The following is a 21,629-nucleotide window of genomic DNA, read 5'->3' on the forward strand; positions in this document are numbered from 1 at the left end:
CACCCAGGTATGAGCATTTGATTTTAATGGGAGACTATAATACAGACTTGACAAACAAATCTACCAAAACAAAACGATTGACTGAGATGTTTTCATCCATTAATTTGACAATACTACCCCTTAACCCTACACACCATGTTGCCAACTCACGTACGCTCCTCGATCTAATAATTACTAATAATACCAACCGAATCCTAATTCATGGACAAATGCCCGTTCCCGGTCTTTCCCGACATGACATGGTTTACGCTGCATATTCCTTGAAGTGTCCTAAATTCAAGCCGAAATTAATTACATATAGAGATTTTAAACACTTTAATGAAGACGCATTTTTTGACGATGCTCTTAACACATCATGGCACAATATTCAGTTCATAAATGACATTGACGGAAAAGTAAATCATTTTAACGAAATGCTTCTGACTCTGTATGACAGACATGCACCACTACGCACTATTAGGGTAAAGAGACCTTCAAACCCATGGCTGTCCCAAGAAATACGTGACCAGATGAAAATAAGAGACGCAGCCTATAATTATTACGTGAAATATCCTACATCTGACAATTTCGGAAAGTATAAAAAACTCCGAAACAGAACAACACAGTTAATTAGAAATGCTAAAATACGTCACTCTTATGATATTTTGAACACTCAAAATTCTAGTCAGATTTGGAAATCTCTTCGCGAAATGGGATTATGCAAAAACAAGACAAATGACAACAATTGTAATGTACCACTAGCTGACCTAAACTCATACTTTAGCTCACGATTCTCTCATACTGATGATCAGACCAAAGCAGCAGTAATTAACAGAATATCCTCAAAAACAAGACATAATGGCGAGCAGTTCTACTTTTCTCATGTTACCCCCAGTGACGTTAGGGAAGTCTTCAGTGAAATAAAGTCAGGGTCCACTGGTCATGATGGAATCAACCTGTCTCTTTTAAAAAGAATCATTGACATCATACTTCCAACGGTCACACATATCATTAATAACTCACTCATGACTGGAGCATTTCCTTCGAATTGGAAACATGCAATCATCCGACCTTTCCCTAAAAACAACAACCCCAACAGTCCCGAAGACTATCGTCCTGTAAGTATCCTTCCTATATTAGGAAAATTGTTGGAGAAAATAGTACATAAACAAATGACTGAATATCTTATCCAGTACAACTTACTTGACAAATATCAATCGGGATTCAGACAAAACCACAGTACTGTCACTGCATTAAAGTGACAAATGACATGCAACTAGCTATAGATAAAGGACAAATTACTATACTTGTTCTCTTGGACTTAAGCAAAGCCTTCGATTGTGTAGATAGAGACATATTACTCGCTAAACTTAAGGCGCTGAAATTTTCTTATAGCACTTTAACCTGGGTACACTCCTATCTTAGTGATCGCCAGCAGCGCGTATCAGTGAGAAACGATACATCTTCGTGGCAAACCACTAAGATGGGCGTGGCTCAGGGAGGAGTATTGTCACCACTTTTGTTCTCACTGTACATGAACGACTTATCTGAGACACTGACCAATTGTAAATATCACCTGTATGCAGATGATATACAGTTATATATTCACACAAAGCCTAATGACTTAAACAATTCAATCACTAAGTTAAACGAAGACCTAGCAAATGTTAATGACTGGACTAGCAGACATGGCCTGAAAGTGAACCCATCAAAATCACAGGCCATCATAATTGGCACGTATAAATCTCATGCTAAAATACAAAACACGTGTATACCCAGTGTTATGCTCAGTGGAATACCAGTAACATTTAGCGATCATGTAAAGAACATTGGAGTAGTATTCGATAAATATTTAAGTTGGTCGGAACACATCACAAAAATTTGTCAAAGAGTATTCTAGTCATTACATTCTGCAAAAAGGATGAGGGACTTCCTTCCAAGAAACACAAGAAAATTATTAGTACAGAGTCTAATATTTCCAATATTTGACTACGGAGATGTAGTTTATAATAGTATAAGCAAAACACTTTCATGTCGACTACAGCGAGCCTACAATGCTTGTGCTCGATTCGTATTAAATATCCCAATCCAAACTCATATTAGCCCTTTCCTCTCTCAGCTGTCGTGGCTAAGATTGACTGAACGACGTAAATACCATGCTGTTTCCCTTCTCCACAGTATTCTGCAAACAAACAAACCAGACTATCTTAGAACAGACTTTAAATACCTCTCCCCTTCCGATAGAGCTCCCTCAAGGTCATCTACACATTCCCTCTTGTCCATTCCCATTCACCACAGTAACTCGTACAACAACTCATTCATACCTGCTACCATACGTTCCTGGAACTCAATCCCAGCTGAAATTAGAGGCATAGGCAATCCAAAGTTATTTAAAAGGAAATGTTTAATGTGGTACACAAATATGTAAAAAGTAGATTTTACTAATGTAAGAATTTAATAATTAGCTCTTAATTATCAATAAGGATACAAAATTATAGAGGTTAAGTAAATTAATTTTAGTGATTTTTAGAAATATATGTAAAAATGATTTTATGTACATTATTCTGTAAATTGTATAAAGCTGTTGTATAATATGGTTTGGCATAATAGCAGGCTTCATAGCCTGAGCCCCGCCGTATAAGAAAGGCAATAAACTAAACTGAACTAAAACCGAACTGCCTTCTATCAAACCAGTTATTAATTTCATAAACATGTCTAATATAATTAGAAAGAATGCCTTCCCAAAGCTTACATGCAACACATGTCAAACTTACTGGCCTGTAATTTTCAGCTTTATGTCTATCAACCTTTCCTTTATACACAGGGGCTACTATAGCAACTCTCCATTCATTTGGTATAGCTCCTTCAAACAAACAATAATCAAATAAGTACTTCAGATATGGTACTATATCCCAACCTATTGCCTTTAGTATATCACCAGAAATCTTATAAATTCCAGCCATTTTTCTAGTTTTCAACTTTTGTACACTGACTGACAGAGCAAATGCAACACCAAGAAGGAGTGGTCAGAACTTTATGCCAATTGCAAGGTAGACTGACGTCACTGAGGTATGCTCATGATGTGAAATGCGCCGCTGTGCTGCGCACGTAGCGAACGATAAATGGGACACGGCGTTGGCGAATGGCCCACTTCGTACCATGATTTCTCAGCCGACAGTCATTGTAGAACGTGTTGTCGTGTGCCACAGGACACGTGTATAGCTAAGAATGCCAGGCCGCCGTCAACGGAGGCATTTCCAGCAGACAGACGACTTTACGAGGGGTATGGTGATCGGGCTGAGAAGGGCAGGTTGGTCGTTTCGTCAAATCGCAGCCGATACCCATAGGGATGTGTCCACGGTGCAGCGCCTGTGGCGAAGATGGTTGGCGCAGGGACATGTGGCACGTGCGAAGGGTCCAGGCGCAGCCCGAGTGACGTCAGCACGCGAGGATCGGCGCATCCGCCGCCAAGCGGTGGCAGCCCCGCACGCCACGTCAACCGCCATTCTTCAGCATGTGCAAGACACCCTGGCTGTTCCAATATCGACCAGAACAATTTCCCGTCGATTGGTTGAAGGAGGCCTGCACTCCCGGCGTCCGCTCAGAAGACTACCATTGACTCCACAGCATAGACGTGCACGCCTGGCATGGTGCCGGGCTAGAGCGACTTGGATGAGGGAATGGCGGAACGTCGTGTTCTCCGGTGAGTCACGCTTCTGTTCTGTCAGTGGTAGTCACCGCAGACGAGTGTGGCGTCGGCGTGGAGAAAGGTCAAATCCGGCAGTAACTGTGGAGAGCCCTACCGCTAGACAACGCGGCATCATGGTTTGGGGCGCTATTGCGTATGATTCCACGTCACCTCTAGTGCATATTCAAGACACGTTAAATGTCCACCGCTATGTGCAGCATGTGCTGCGGCCGGTGGCACTCCCGTACCTTCAGGGGCTGCCCAATGCTCTATTTCAGCAGGATAATGCCCGCCCACACACTGCTCGCATCTCCCAACAGGCTCTACGAGGTGTACAGATGCTTCCGTGGCCAGCGTACTCTCCGGATCTCTCACCAATCGAACACGTGTGGGATCTCATTGGACGCCGTTTGCAAACTCTGCCCCAGCCTCGTACGGACGACCAACTGTGGCAAATGGTTGACAGAGAATGGAGAACCATCCCTCAGGACAACATCCGCACTCTTATTGACTCTGTACCTCGACGTGTTTCTGCGTGCATCGCCGCTCGCGGTGGTCCTACATCCTACTGAGTCGATGCCGTGCGCATTGTGTAACCTGCATATCGGTTTGAAATAAACATCAATTATTCGTCCGTGCCGTCTCTGTTTTTTCCCCAACTTTCATCCCTTTCGAACCACTCCTTCTTAGTGTTGCATTTGCTCTGTCAGTCAGTGTATCTTATTGTAAATGTCATTATCATATGTAAATTTTAATACTTCTTTAGCATTAGACTCCTCCCCTCTCTGGACATTATCCTTGTAACCAACAATCTTTACATACTGCTGACTGAATACTTCTGCCTTTTGAAGATCCTCACATACACACTCCCCTTGTTCATTAATTATTCCTGGAATGTCCTTCTTGGAACCTGTTTCTGCCTTAAAATTTCGAATAGTCCTACTTTTAAGACCTTTACTTTCTAAAACATTTATTTTTAACTATGACAAAAACAGCTTCATGATCACTAATGCCATCTATACACATTAATGAGCCACCATCCTGAACTCAAATCAAATAAGAAGAAGACTGCCACATTAGCATGTCAACTAACTACCAACACCACAAAATCACAACATGAGTTCACACACACTTGGCTAACGACTTTCACTAGCAGGCTTCTAGAAACGTATGACACAACATGTTTTCTCGTATCTTCTCGCGTCTCCAATAACCTATGTACAAATGAATAGAACATTCTATAAAATTCTAGTGACAAAGATGTGTTGTTCTGGAATTTTACCCTGTGTTGCATAACATTACGTGGGATTTATACACGATATTTGCAGGTAATTATTTATAACAGGTAATAATAAATGAATTACTATTAATTATGTATTCTTACATTAAATAAAGACTTATTAATATACATACAGCAGACATATCGTGACATAACCTCACATGTTTTGTTACTCAAGACAGATCATACAACACACAAATAATAAATGATACGACCATGATTTATACCAAATTAAGTCTGTACTTAACTACATAGATAATAATAATGATAATAATAATAGATGTAAAAAACTTCGTAGCCACAGCTCACAAGTCATAGTAATAATATGGATAGTAATAATAATAATAATAATATTAATTTAAAAAAATAACACCTACTAATCGAGTTCAATATTTTCACTATCTACTCATGGGTTTAGCGAATTGTTTCCAAGTTATACTAGTCTATTACACACTTGCATCATATTGTACATTTCTGAAACATAGAAAATAAACAAAAGTTGTGTAGATTAGCTTGAGGCCTTCAAAATGTGGTGTTTCCATAGGATTATTAAAGTTTTGTGGATAGAAAAAAGTGGCAAATGAAATGTGGAAAAGGGGACTTTTACATCATGAAGGAAAAGTAAACCATGAGATTGCTTACAATGTACATAACATTTATCTATATATAATGTGTATGTTTCACAAAACTCAAGCTCTTAAACCAGACGGAGTTAAAAGGTGCGGTCTCTACCAAAATCTTTCAAATCGTCTCAGTAGTACAGGAAAAATCTTGCATTTCTTGACAAGTCAACGGAAATATATTTACTTTATGTAATCCATTTAATTACAAAGCTGCACCAAGATTTGGATCAACCTTGATGGATAGATTGTTGCTAGGTGACAGCAACTTACTCTGTATCACGATAGTTCGGTAAGAAAGGCTGCATATAGGAGGATGAGAACAGGCTGGCATGTTTTATGAAGTAACTTGCTGAGAGATTCATGTAACTAGGCAACTCATTGCTGAGGAATCTGTTATTTTGCACCAGATGGAAAAACAAGGAATGTCATTTATCCACTTGCGTTGCAATGAACATCATGCAAATAAGTCACCATTTATGTAAACATATAGAAATAGTTTGATCAAATTAATAGACATGGCAATCTAAAAAAGTGAACATACTTACAGTAATAATTTGTTTTGTAAGTGAAATTAATAGTAAATGTAATAAGAAATATATAAATAACAAAAACAATAAAAAATAATGAAGAAAAATGTTAACAAATTGCATAAAGTACAATTAATTTAAAAAATTTGCTATTTGTTTTACGTCGCACCGACACAGATAGGTCTTAGGGTGACAATGGAATAGGAAAGGCCTAGGAAGTGGAAGAAAGTGGCCGTGGCCAGTAGGGCTTGAACCCACTATCTCCCGATTACTGGATACTGGCCGCACTTAAACGATTGCAGCTATCGAGCTTGGTTAATTAAAAATTATTGAGATGTAGCAGTGCATGTTGGGTATCAACTAGTTACAATAATTCTATACAAATAAGTTCCTCTTTTGTCAGATGTATTTGAGTTTCTTTCTTCTGAATTGATTTAGCTTGCTACTTTAACTCCTCACTAATGATGTCTATAAACGTCAATGGTTTTATCAGCTGACGGACTGATACATCCTCAACAAGTGATTTTTTTTTTTGCTCGAGTACCGATACAAGTATCACGCTGCGAGTGCTGAAGTATAATGTTACGCAATTTAGAGCAACTTCAAACTGGAAACTCATTGGTTGATTAACTCTACCACTACCACTATTGTCACATCATACATCATACATGACCCCCTTCAGATCGAACTGGAGACCTTAGTTTTGTGAAATTCAAAAACCTGGCACACAAACTTTTTTAACAAAGGGGAAGGACAAATTGTCGTACAAAATTCCCTGTACTTGCAGCAAGGAATACATTGGCCAAATATGCTGGTCCATTGGAACTCGCATCAAGGAACACCAAAGAAATACCCATCTCAACCAGCCAGACAAGACAGCAATAGCTGAGCACACCTTATCGTCGAGTCACGATGACGTGTCCAAGATGTTCGAGCTCTTATCCACACTAAACACTACAGGTCTAGGATTATACGAGAAGCTGTGGAAATATGTAAAAATCCTAACAATTTCAACAGGGATACTGGCTATCAACTAAGTAATGCATGGTTGCCAGCCATTAAGGATTTACATAGGTAGTTCTCTTCCCTGTCCTTTCTATATTGTTATTTTGTTTTGGTTTTTCCAAATTTGTACGTTCGTCATCACCTGTTGGTTCATTCCAAGCTGTGTGTGATGTGTTAATGTCATACTTTCATACGTGTGTAACATCTCATTTGAGCTTGTGTTATCGTCAGCTCCCACTTGGAGAGCTGTGCCAGCATATAGCGAGCCACCTGATGACGAACGAACATACCACTACAATTCTCCAACGGCAAAATATTCTTAAATTCAAACCCTCATTATTGTAGAAGTTTTCCTTGTGGACAGTAGAGACTTTCTTCTGAAGATGCAGAGCAAAGTTCTCTGCGAAACATAAAGAGATTCTTTCACATTGTTTTTTGAAATGGCATAAGCCTAAAAGCTCATATCATATCTACAAGGATCAATCTATTTACTGAAATATATGTACTACGACATTTTCCAAACACACGGCCACTCAAAATGAATCTGGTATCTCACCTTTACTCATGGGTGACATCATATGGTAGTGTACACTAGCTCCTCCAGCACTTTCTCCAAATATTGTTACACTGTTAGGGTTACCCCCAAACACTGCAATATTCTCCTGAACCCAGCGAAGTGCAGCCACTTGATCCTTCAGGCCATTATTGCCAGGACAAACAGCATCTCCTGTACTCAAGAACCCTGTCAACAGAACATAGGCAAGAAAGTTACTGAAAGCACAGTATATTCAGAAAACTACAATTACGATATTAAAGAATAAAGCTATTGGAACTTTAGAAGAGACAAGGATTTATTTGATTATGTATGCTTCACTGTAAAATCATGTATACAGTAGAAAGACAGGAGCATACATACAAAAACATATCCACAATATCAAGTCATCCAATTATCTTAACATATCATCGTGCAGGTTAAAGAAAACTCACAAATGTCATAGTGTCTTATGTATATTCTTTTATAATAAATTATGCCAAGAATTCCATCAGCTACCATTAAATCTTTTCAAACAGTATCTTTATAAATAATTATTGGTAAATACATGGTACCGGTACTCCATTGCCAAGTATATTGAGTTGACTGGAGTGTCCACAACTAATTTTAAGCATTGTTTTATAGGTGTCAATCATGACATATGGCTGTGTATAATCTAACGTATTAGTTTAATTCAACAGGCTTGCCATAATGACACAGAATAACATACATCATATTTCAATGTGAATGCCACAGAATGTTTTATTACACCAATGAAGGTTTTGTCCTGTAATTTTTTTGTGAGTTTGTACTGTTCTCTCCTGTCAACGAAAACTTCTGCGATTGTACCTCATTCACCAATAAAGAGACGAGTCACTTGGATGCTCTGTAGATTGTACTTGTCTAGAAAATATGTTATGGCTGGCTCTACTCACCTCTCTTCTATTTATATAATGGGAATCAATCGAGGGATGTTCCACCATTCAACACCATTCGGTTTCGATTTCCCTGGTTCATTTCTCTTTATTGATCTCACCTAGTTGCACAGGTGACTCTTGAAATCAAACTGTTGGATCAATAATTTCTGCCACAGATTTTGATCTGTTGATTGTAATAATGTCAATACTTCCTTTTAAACTTCCCTTGAAGAGTGCAGACAATCATCTTGCAGATGCTGTTATGTCGCTTGATTCTCAGAACTTTCCTCTCGGATACTTACCCAGTACATGTGGAAGGATTTCGTACTCAATACAGCAGTGTCTGCAGTGACCTCCATCAGGTCAGTATTTTCATCATTTCAGTATGATGGCGACTTTGAATGTAATTATAGTTTCTGAGAGCACAGACATGTGGCTGGTTAGGACTTGTTAGTCTGTTATTTTTATTGAGCTGTTTTAGGAACACTTCCCAGGAAGCTCAATGGATTTGATAATATTATAATCACTTCGCAAGTACCACAGAAAATTCAGGACTACTGTAAACACTGGAGCGACTCTTAATTTATCTCATGACATGCAATCTTCTTCCTGTTTTTCTTCAGTGTTTGTCCTTTCTGATGGTGGGGTCCGCTACAGTCTCGTGACAAGCAATACTAATACAATTAATTTTAAGCAACTTAGCTACTCAGTCAATCATTCTTTTGTCTTTTCGAATAGCCCACATTTTCATCGTAGTCTCCCAGGATCTACCCTATCAAAAGCATGGATAGGTCAATTGCAAGACTGGCCATTTGATCTCCTGAATGTAAAATATCTGCTGTATCCTGCCGGAATCATCTATGTTGAGCCTCTTTGGAATAACTTCTCCTAAACCTGAACCACCTTTGATCAAACCAACCAGTTAGTAATTTTGCAAATGTGTCTAAAGTAATTAGAAAGAATGTTTTCTATGTATGACCTCATATGTTGATTATTTATTCCTTTCCACCACATAAACCCTACATTCTGTTTTGTACACATAAGAGTGCACAGATGTTACACCACCAATTCTTATTTTTCTTTTCCTTCTTCAATTTTCCTCCACATTTGTGGGGTCGCAGGTGTGAATGGTGTCGCACATGTGGATTTAGCCATGTTTTCGGGCGGATGCCCTTCTTGATGCCAAAGCTATATGGAGGAATGTAATTACTATTGCGTGTTTCTGTGGTGGTTGGTAGTGCAGTGTGTTGTCTGAATATGAAGAGGAAAGTGTTAGGACAAACACAAACGCCCAGTCCCAGGGCCAGAAGAATTAATCAAACGCGATTAAAATCCCCGACCCAGCCAGGAATCGAACCCGGGACCCTCTGAACCGAAGGCCTCAACGCTGACCATTCAGCCAATGAATGTTATACCACCAATTAATTCACTGAATTTTATTTTCCTTATTATAAAGTACACTATCCCTTTATCAAATAAGACCATGTGTAAGCATGATAACCAAACTACATTTTTTCATGCTTGCTAGGAACAGATATAAATACAGGCATAAACTACTTTTGTATTCTGCAGTTCTCCATTTGGTTATAATATTCCATTCACATGAACAAATATACTCATTCTGCTTATTTAATGTTACCACGTTTAAGACTCAAAGCAATTTCATGCTCTTCTGCTCCCAACACAGGTTTTCCCATCATTCGCTATAATGAAGGTTGCTTGTCACAAAGAACAAATGGTAGTAGATTCATTTACACTTCAATGGATAAAGAGAACTTCTTCCACATTGAAACACTTCCTGAACACTTCTGTATTTTAGACATTTGCAAACAGTATAAACTGCTCTCACAACATTAATCACCATACAGGTGTCCGGCTCCACGGCTAAATGGTTAGCGTGCTGGCCTTTGGTCACAGGGGTCCCGGGTTCGATTCCCGGCAGAGTCAGAAATTTTAATCATAATCGATTAATTTCCCTGACACGAGGACGGGGTGTATGTGCCGTCTTCATCACTTCATCCTCATCACGATGTGCAGGTCACCTACGGACGTCAAATCAAAAGCCCTGCACCTGGCGAGCTGAAGTCCTCGGACACCTCCCGGCACTAAAAGCCATACGCCATTTCATTTACCATACTACCACGTGGTTACAGACAGCGAGAACTGTTGAAACTAAACCAAAGTTACACATTGCAGGCAAGGAGTAGACCAGAGAACATACTAAAGAAAAACCTTAAATATTATTGTTGTATAAAATGACGAGTTAAAAAGTCGTATGTCTAATAATGAAAACCAGGGATTTCTGACAACAATTATTAAATCTAGGGACAATAAGCCAAATTCAGGGAATGTCACCAGAAAATGGGGACATCCGGTAGAGAATGATGAAGACTTCAAGGAATTTCTTCAGAAAACAAAATTCAATGGTGCAACATACATGTGGGGTTCAGGTAGTGGAAAGGAACAAACAGTACTTCAAGGATTTACATATCACAAATGGAATTAGAATAATATAAATGGATTTAGAATGGTTGGAGGAGATTGGATCTTTGGAACATCAAGTTTAAAGAATGTAAGTTAAATGTGAGCAAGAGCAAGGAAAGTTAGCAGGACAAATACACCTTGTACCCTCACCCCCCCACCCCCACCAGACAGAGGGAGAGAGAGAGATGTGTATGAATACCTTGAAATATCTGGGGAGTACAATATCAAATGATGGAAGTGCCAAGAATGAAGTGTTGAACAGGGTGCAGAAAGGATCCAACTTATTCCATCAAGTACAGAACATAATATGGGACAAGGGAGTTCCTCAGAGGTCTAAACAGACCCTGTTTAAGACTTATCTCCCACCCATCATGATGTACAGTCTGGAGAGTTGCATCATACATAAATGAGAAGTACTGTAAGTCAACTGCAAGCTTGTAAAATGAAGTTCCTTAGATCAGCTGTACAGAAGACAGGGAAGGACAGAATTAGGAATGATCAGATACGAAGAGACCTGCAGGTCAACCTGACCATGGAAGAAAGGCTGAGTGTTGCAAGGCTGAAGTGGCTAGAACACATTAAGTGGATGCAGGTGACTCAAACACCAAGGAAGTATTTTGAAAAGATCCTTCCGGGACGAAGACCAAGTGTACAACCTAGAAAAAGGTGCTTAGATCAGATAAGAGAAGACCTAGAAAAGAGAGGAGAAACATGGGATGCCCTAGAGAGAAAAGGAGCATACCAGAACCGTAATTAATGGAATCACATTGTTCTTAAACATCGTATCCAGCTGCTGGAAGGAATTCATGATGATGATGATGGCAGTGGTGGTGGTGGTGGAATCACTATAGCCCTACATACAGTATGTAGACTTGGAATGTTACATAACATAAAATTAAAATGCTCCCAGATGTACAGTACATAAATGAAATTAGAATGATCCCAGGATTTCCACTACATAAATGTTCTATTTACACAACATTAATAAACTGATTATTCCCAGAATTTTATTCTCATGTATAAGAGATTTTCTGGCCTCAGTATATTATGAAGATCATGGAAATAAAGATTAACTCAACTCATTCCTTACACTCTGAAAGCAGCTGCTTTTGTACCTTCTGTTTCCAATCATAGAAAAGCTGACAAGTATGTCTATGTCAGGTGATGTTAAAGAAACAAAAAATATACTTTACCCAAAGGTCCAAGACGAAAGTTGAGTGTTACAAGGACGATATTATGGTCCAGTAGGAACTGTGGTCCATAGAACTTGCTGATTCCTGCTCCAGTCATCCAGCCTCCTCCGTGAAACCAAACCATGACATCAAAATTTGGGTTATCACCACCACTGGGAAGCTAAAAGTTGTTAAGGAATATTAACTGTTGCATAACAAATATGTATTGAAAACATGCTACATCAAACTTAGAAATCAGTAAAAAACAAAAGAGCAAGCGAATTGAGGCTTGTTTTATGAATATGGTTTCTTTTATTTGATTTCACATTAATTTTGATAGAAAAGATATTTGTTTACATTGTAGTACAGCAAGTGAAAAAGCAGTTTTGCCCAATACAGGCTGTCTGAAAAATTTCATCCTACAAGCATACGCTGTGATACAGGGGATCAGAGCCATTAAAATTAATAGAGGAACCAACTGCACCGTTATGAGCTTTGGCTCAGGTGTCTCTTTTGAAATAAACACATAGTGTGAGATTTAAGTCCACTGAAAAACTCAGGGGGTTATTTCCGACTGAAAATGGAGCAATAAAGTTCATATCACCTTCTGCCCCGAAATGTATAGTTTCCGAGGTAGATGGCACTAATAACTTTCCCTCATAACTTGCTGTGTGTGTTTTGAGTGTTGCAGATAGTGTGATTTAAGCAACATAGAAGCACAATGGTCCGGTATTCATTCCAAGAACAATCCGAGATGGTGATCATGTATGGCCAAGCAGATGGAAACAATCGAGAGGCAGCAGAGGTGTACCGAGCCACATACCCTGACAGACAGCACCACCCATATCACACAACATTTGGAGCCATTTTTCGACATTTGTGCGAGCACGAGTCCTTTGTGAAAGAAGAACATGCAGGGCGACCACAGACTGCGTACACTAGATGTGGAGGAACATGTTCTTCATTATTTTGAGAACAAACCTGGTACAAACTCTAGGCAAGTGGCCTGCCAACATGGTGTACGTGAAAGGACGGTTATCTCTACCTTACATAAAAACCGCTATTATCCCTATCACCTTCAACGTGTGCAGGGATGATTACCTGCAGATTTTCCTCCATAGGAAAGATTCTGTTGCTGGTTTCTGCAAGAGACCATCATCATTACGAGATTTCTGTCTTCAATCCTCTTCACTGACAAAGCAACCTTTGGTAGAGATGGCATAATTAAAATTCTTAATCGTCATCTGTGGGCTACTGAAAATCCTCACGGAATGGTTCAAGCATTTCATCAGCAGCAGTTTCTCATCAGTGGTTGGGCAGGGATAATTGGCGGCTGCCTACTTGAAGCAGTTCTTATTCACAACACCTGAACAGAGAAACAAAAATCATTGCCTCCATTGCTGGAGAATTTGCCTTTGGCAATACGACAATGTGGCTGCAGCATGATGAAGCGAAAGCCCACTTGCGCATTACTGTTTGCTGATACCTCAACTACAACTTCCCCAGACGCTGGATAGGACCTGGAGGCCCACGTTGCATGGCCTGCTCTATCATCGGACTTAAATCCTGTGGATTTTTACTTGTGGAGGCATCTGAAAGGCACTGTGTACACTGAACCTGTTCCTGATGCTGAGACCCTTAAAAAGCATATCCGCATAGCCTGTGACACTATTCGGACACAGGCCAGAACATTGGAATGAGTGAGGCAATCCATAATGCGATGTGTGAACGTGTACATTGCATTCCATGGAGGCCACATTGAACATCTGATGTGACATGGATGGGATTCAGTCCATGTATTGTGTGCCAAGGCTCTTTGTTTGATGTTGTTCTTCAGTGCCTTCTGCTGCGGAAATTATGCATTTCTGGGCACAAGGTGATATGAACTTGTGTGCTCCATTTTCAGTCAGAAATCACCCCATGAAGTTTGTAGGTAGACTTAAAACTCACCCTGTATATATATTTTTAAAACCTTTAACTTGTAATTTTCATCCAGAGTGAACTGCAGGAAAGTAACTTAACAAAGAAGATATCCTTTGGGCTTTTACTATGTGAAAGGGGGACAATATAACAAATCTTCACGATCTGCAAGGAATTTGCTCCACATCTTCAGAAGAGACCCTCAACCAACAGCAACTGTCCTAACAATGTAAAAGGTTTGAAATCAACTGACCGTGTCTTTAATGATAGCGACTATGATGGCATGTGGCCTATGGAGAGGCCTAGTGCAGTTCTTTTTACTTTATGCCCATGGGCAACCTGCATCTCTGGGTAGATGATGATGTAAAGGAGAGGGCATACAAGTCTCTGGTAAGACTCCAAATAGAGTGTGGTTCCAGTGTATGGGACCCTTACCAGGATTATTTGAATCATGAACTGGAAGAAATCCAAAGAAAAGCAGCTTGATTTATTCTGGGTGATTTCCGACAAAAGAGTAATATTATAAAATGTTGCAAAGTTAGAGCTCGGAAGACTTGGGAGAAAGGAGATAATACATCTAATTTTTTATCTGATAAGCGGTATGTTCCAAGCTGTCAGTGGAGTGATGACGTGGAACGGCATTAGTAGACGAGTAAGTTTGAGTGGTGTCTTTAAAAGTAGGAAAGATCACAATATGAAGATAAAGTTGGAATTCAAGAGAGACAAATTCCTTTATAGAAAGGGGAGTTAGGGATTGGAATAACTTACCCAGGGGGATGTTCAGTAAATTTCCAATTTCTTTGAAATTATTTAAGAAAAGGCTAGGAAAACTACAGACAGGGAATCTGCCACCTGGCCAACTGCCCTAAATGCAGATCAGTATTGATTGATTGATTGATTGATTGACTGCTTGATTGATTGATTATCAACATCATCATCATCATCATCAACATGAGTTAGGGAGAAGGTGAAACCTGGTTTCAGCACATAGCTGGCCAACATCCTGATCACGAAAATCTTTCCAACAGCAGAACTTGAACCAGCTAACCACAGTGAAAGATCATAAAGACTTGACTCCTTAATGATAATGGCAACCAGGAGATGAAATGATACTCTTAATCATCAACCAGATGGCCCAATATTTATTTTTCACTTATATTCCTCCATCATCCCATTGCCTTTGATTAGTCTGATGATCTTATTTTGTCTATTCTTAATCTCACAGGTGTGAAAACATAAAACATCAGACTTGGAGCAAATACAGCAACATCATTACCTTCTCAGAATATAAGAGTGCATAGCGAGTCTATGTTGCCAGCCCCACGATGCAGGGGTAGCATGCCTGCCTCTTACCCAAAAGTCTTGGGTCCGATTCCCGGCCAGGCCAAGGATTTTTACCTAGATCTCAGGGCTGGTTCAAGGTCTACTCAGCCTATGTGAGAAGCCATCTGGTGGTGAGATGACGGACCCTGTCTAGAAAGTCAAAAATAACAGCCGAGAGGATATGCCATGCTGACCACATAACACTTCATAATCTGCAGGCCTTCGGGCTGAGCAGTGGCCGCTATTTTCTCATTTCTTCTACCACATTCATCCCTGATTCGTCTGATGTTCTCTCTGATACTTCTCAAGCACACACGGTGTGATAGAACATCTTAATTGGAGCTTAATGTTGTCATCAGCTCTCACTTGGGGGCACTGTACCACAATACAGCAAGCCACCTAGTGACAAACGAGCATACCACTACATTTCTCCAACGGTATAGCGTTCTTAAATTCAAACTCTCATTATTGTAGAAGACTTCCTCGTGAACACTCGAGATTTTCTTCCGAAGATGCAGAGCAATGTTCTCTGTGAAACGTAAAGAGTTTCACCTTATTTTCTTGATGCGGCATAAGCCCAAAAGCTCATATCTATCAGTAATGTTTCTTCAGAATTTAATATGATTATCTCAATAGAAAACACTAAAATAATGGCCTTTAAGGGAAGAGATCCCATCCCTAACAAAATATGTTTAAATAATGCAATACTAGAAAGAGTAAATATGTTCAATTACCTAGGGTACAACTTATCATACCAAACAGAAATATATATACCTGCAAAAATTACAAGTTCACAAAAACATCAGGAACAATCAATCACATCATGAAGCCATCACTTGTACAGATACACACTTGTTTGTGACTTTATAATACATTTGGTAGGCCAACCCTTAGCTGTGTATCTATAATAAAATGAATGTGTTATTAACAGGTTGCTTATAGATGGCAGCACTTTATTAGAACACTGGAACTAATGGCCATTTTGTCCACTTCACTGAGCAACCGGTGCCGTTTACTTTGCGGTTCGTAGTTTTGCTCAATAATTACCGATGTTTTCATTAATGCAGTGTGAATAGTAATCATCTGAATCAAATTAAATGAAGAACTTCCAGTACAAGGTGCTGCTGACTTTGATAGACTATGAAAACAGAAGTACATTTTAACTGAAGTAAATTAGAGTAACTCAAAATAAATTCAGCAGATACATAAAGGAAGAACTGTACTCCCGCTGCCAGATCAGGAGCTTGTCTACAGTGAGTAACGTAGAGAAGGACATGCTGGATTTACGACTATTTATTCCTCCAGTTTACCATTCTCTTTGCAAGATTCTTCCAATAATGTCAAATACACTGACCAGAAAAATTAATGGATCACTTGAATTTTCAAAAGAAAAAGCATGTTAAATTATGGAACATTTGCTTTATTATAAGGGGTGATCAAAAAGTTTCCATTCGATGGCCGTACAGTCCTGAATCAGGATGCCAATCGGGCAAAATCGCCGTAAGCACTGAGGCACGCATCTCACCAACGCACCAGATTGAAGATCTCCGTGTGGTAAAACACCGTGTTCTGCTGCATGAAGAAGTCCATAATTGCCTGCTGCATATCCTTGTCCAACAGGAAGCGTCGACCCTTCAAGGCCTTTTTGAGGGGACCAAAGGCATAATAATCGCATGGGGAGAGATCAGGTCCACCCTATCTCCTCATCCACCGCCCAATTGTTTTTGTCCATAATTGATAAAGCTGGCCTCCCAGATCGACAGGAGTCTTTTGTCAAAATGCGACCAGCATGGAACTTGGTGCACCATTCCACAACGGTGGTTTTCGACGGACATGCTGCCCCATACAGAGTCTTCATTCTCCAATGGATGTCCACTAGTGTTTGTCCTTTGGCAGCCAGGAACAGAATAACATTACATTGGTCCTGTTTGGACACATTTGGCAATAACATCGCCACAGTTCACGCGGCCGCATTTAACGCATGCACCTCGGCATGACACGATTGCCACACTTATCCCTTTGTCTACATCTCCGTGCTTATATACCCTCATCAGAGTCGCGCTGCATTGCAAGTCCGCTGCAGCAATGCCCTCAAATGGAAACCTTTTGGCAACACTTTTTTAACTGAAAATAATCAATGTAAATAATAAAACAAATGTTTCACAATGGAACATGCTTTTTCCTTTGAAAATTCAAGTGAACCGTTAATTTTGCCAGTCAGTGTAGCTGCTAGTCATACAGCTTATTAGAGTTCAAGTTCATCATGTGAGTAATGATGATATTATGTATGATTAACTGCTTTTTTTTTTTTCAGAAAATTATTACAATTATTTATAATTAGTGTGATATAGAATTGTTATAACTGTACAGCAAGTGAGTCATATGCAAGTCATTATTTAGAAGTATGTTGACAGAATGGCCATGTGAAATATTCTGACATTTTCAACATACAAGTGAAGCAGGTTTATTTGTCAATATTTAATTTCAGTCACACACTTCCTTCAGGTATTTATATCCTTGTGATATAGGTATGCCTACACCTTAGTCCTGTTTCCTGTTAAAGGGTTGGGGATAAGGCAAGATGACATTACATTGCAAGATTTTATGACCGGTTGCTCTTCATGTTGCCAACTTCAGTTGAGGAGCTGTGAGGATGAAATGAATGATGGTGAATGAAATTGGGTAACAAAGTGGAAGGAATCAACTGTGCCCTATGAATAGAAACTCTCCCAGAAGTGAAAATGGGAAGCCAAAGAAAATGGTTCACAGGACAGCCAACAGTAGAGTTCAAACCCACTCCTCTCCTGAGTGCAAAGCTTGGTTCCAAAGCCGTAGCACATTATGGTATAGGAAAAAGAGTATTTTGTGTTTATACACATTAGATGTAAAAAAGTGCATTACTGGTTTTTCTAGTTCATTGTTTCTAAAACAATGAATATCTCACTAAAAGTGTATGTGGACCTGCTCCACTTTATTCTGAGTGCCACATGTTGGAAGAATAAATGTAGATGTGTACAACAGGAGACCATGATGTTGGTGCTTTCTGACATACAAGCATGAACAGTTGAAGCAGGACAAAGGAGCAGTATTACCTGTGGTGTATAGACATTGAGGTACAAACAGTCTTCTTCTCCTGCCACATGCTCGTGTCTCAGGTAGATATTCCGTTGTGTACAGAAAGGTGAATCTTGGGTTGCATCTCTCACACCTTTCCAGCTTGGAGGAGGCTGTGGACTCTGAAAAGAATAGCATTCATTCATGAATTTCAATAAGGGAATATAAACGAGTGACTGATAGTTGTTGTCAGTATATGTAAGTTGTTAATGGTGCCTGCAGATTTCCTGACAATGTTGTTTATGCCATCACTCAGTAACACTCTGCTATACTGATTAATTTAACTACTACTACTAAGTAAGAGATTACTTTTGCAATACAATGTATTGATTTCCTGCAATTATCTTCCTCTCCCAATAAACAGTTTAAAAAATGATACTGTAGAATCTTGTATCAAAGTCCGTGAGCAAGGCCATGCGAGATAAGTTCCTGTCTTTGGTAGCACATATCACATAAGGTCAAGTGTGTGTGTGTGTGTGTGTCTCTCTCTCTCTCTCTCTCTCTCTCTCTCTCTCTCTCTCTCTGTGTGTGTGTGTGTGTGTGCAGCTTGCAAAGAAAAATTATTATAGCAATTGAAAACACGTTAACTTATTGCTTCATTAATATACGTTCATTAGCAATGATAAAGGCTCGGACTTCTATGACTCTGAAAATATGCATGCACATGTACCCTAAAAGATACCGAAATATGGCATTTTTATGTCACTGGAAATATGATGCAAGAAAAATTCAATATTGCTCAAAAATTGCTTAGAAGAGACTTTAATTCATCATTCTAAAAATTTAAAAAATGATGAATATTAACTCACATTGGCTACAGCAAACTGTTTGTCTTATACAAAAAATACAATAATCTTAATTTTTCTTGTGAAAACAAAGGATTCTGAGAAAAAAAAAGGAAAGATATCTGGAGCATGTTGTCTGCACAACTAATGCTTTCACCCTGACAACAACACAATTGGAACCACTTAACAGGGAATTTTAGGAAGGAGTGAAGAGGTTGTAGGTATGACTGACCAATAGCAAAGTGGCCACACTATTAACATTCTTTTGTATTTTGACAACTTACAACACACAAAACTTGTTACCTTAAAATTTCATTTAACAAGAAAATATTTTTAAGGATAGGAAGTCCAAAATAACCGATCACTTGGCATCATCATCATTACAAAACATTATGATCAATACTTAGATAATGGTTAAGACAATTATATTGTTAGCTTTTATACCATCCTTTGGTCAAGTATGACTTAACATTAAAATAGTGTATGTGTGTGTGTGTGTGTGTGTGTGTGTGTGTGTGTCTCTCTCTCTCTCTCTCTCCCCCCCCTCCTCCCCCACCCCACAACAAGTCACATTTCTCTAATGCAGGGCCTCTCAAACGCCCAAAATCTCACGCGTGCAAACTGAGGTGCAGAGGTCCTGTGCACAGTGCATCCGTCGCACTCGGCTCGGCTTGGACCAGCGCGTTGTCTCGGGGTGATTCTGCTAAGCTTGGCTCGGATTTGGAGCACTACGGAGCAAGCGACGAAGAGGGAGACAGGCGGAGCGAGCGAGACAGGAATGGGGAAAGAGAGAGACAGCACTATTGCTCCATATCGAGGAGTGGGGTCTACACTCTAGTCGACCAAGCGAAGTCGTCTTTTGCATCTTGCACCGTGCAATGCACTGGTGCATGCACCCTGAGAGGCCTTGCTCTAATGGTTGAGGTATGAAGTGAGATGAAACTTCGTAGTGTGTCGTGTCTGCTCAAAGCTTAACTTCTCCATCCGACGGACAAATCACCATGAACTGCGTCGTATGTCCTCACTATATATGGAGAGGTTTGGAATTGAATCCAGGCTTTTGTGTTGCAATCTAGTGATTAGAAATTGTATTACTCTGCTGGCCAACATTCTAATGGTGAAATGTTTTTCAAACAACGGGACTCAAACCAGCTAACCACGGTGACAGACCGTATAAACTTGATGCCTTAATGACCACAGCCATCAGACGTAATTTGAAAATAAAATATTAATTAATCTGACCAATAAAAAGAGATTTTATCATGTTCACAAAAGCTAGAAATGTCTTTAACTTAAGTTTATAAAAAACTAGACCAAGATTAAAATAGTAATTGATACACAAGATGCATTTGTTAAATATTTCAATACAAATTATCAAACCAAAGTTCTTGGTGAGCAGATATTTGTAAAAGAAAACAAAAGAGAGAGAGAGAGAGAGATCTTTTGAAATTAATAAGTATTGCATCAAAAGTCAGAGCCATTTCTAAACAGGTCATGAGGGCCCTCAAAGAGTGCACAAAGCGATTAACCAGGTGCTCAGTTTTGATGTAGACTGAGTGTACAGTTGCTCAAAAAGGAAAATGAGAACAAGTGCATGGTATTGTATATTCCTCACATTTAATATTCTATCAGACTTAATTTTAATTATTACCAATATATAATTTACCTCCCATGTAGATACAAACCCTGTGGATACCCCCAACAAATATTCTATCTATACGTTCAACTGTTTCTGTTAAAAGTGTACCTGTGAAGAACTTATTGAATACGAGGGGCTCATTTTCTTTTTTGCTTGACTGACTGTTCCTCAGGATCATTTGTCTTGTCAGAGGTGAATGTCTAATTTCTAAAGTGTTCATCCTTGTGATGGGAAACTTAACCCACATCCTTTCAGATGAACTGTCTCAATTATAAAGCCTCCAATAACTGTCATGTACATCATGAATTTTGGTTTCATCTGTGTCCTTCCAAATTAAGTTATTTTCTATTAAAAAAAGGCAAGTTCATGGGAAGAAATTAAAATAGTAGATGTAGGCTGTAATAATCACATATATATGGAAAGTTTAGTAAGGAATGTTACATCAGATCAGTCTCTAAATTAATGATCCAAACCAGAAGATCTAATACTTCCTGATACATTATTTTGTTAAGTCATTCTCATATATTTACAGACAGAAGTTATAATGTTATCAAAATGTAAAACAAAATTAGTCCTTTGATTATTATGTAACGTCCAGTGCAAGGTTAAGTATGCTCATTAACATGCTATAGTGCAGGTCAT

The 21,629-nt window shown here is 39.2% G+C and overlaps 1 protein-coding gene across 1 annotated transcript in view; it reads right to left on the reverse strand.

Annotated features, from left to right (window-relative positions):
- Positions 1-21,629, reverse strand: part of LOC136876089 (esterase E4) — a 147,289-nt gene that overhangs the window by 43,625 nt on the left and 82,035 nt on the right. The window contains exons 2-4 of the mRNA XM_067149744.2: positions 18,542-18,685; positions 12,228-12,387; positions 7,658-7,843 (exon numbers count right to left, since the gene is read on the reverse strand). Of these exons, the coding sequence (XP_067005845.2) occupies positions 7,658-7,843; positions 12,228-12,387; positions 18,542-18,685 (490 nt within the window). The remainder of the gene's footprint in view (positions 1-7,657; positions 7,844-12,227; positions 12,388-18,541; positions 18,686-21,629) is intronic.

This window comes from Anabrus simplex, chromosome 6 (genome assembly GCF_040414725.1).
Source record: "Anabrus simplex isolate iqAnaSimp1 chromosome 6, ASM4041472v1, whole genome shotgun sequence".
NCBI classification, from domain to species: Eukaryota; Metazoa; Arthropoda; class Insecta; order Orthoptera; family Tettigoniidae; genus Anabrus; species Anabrus simplex.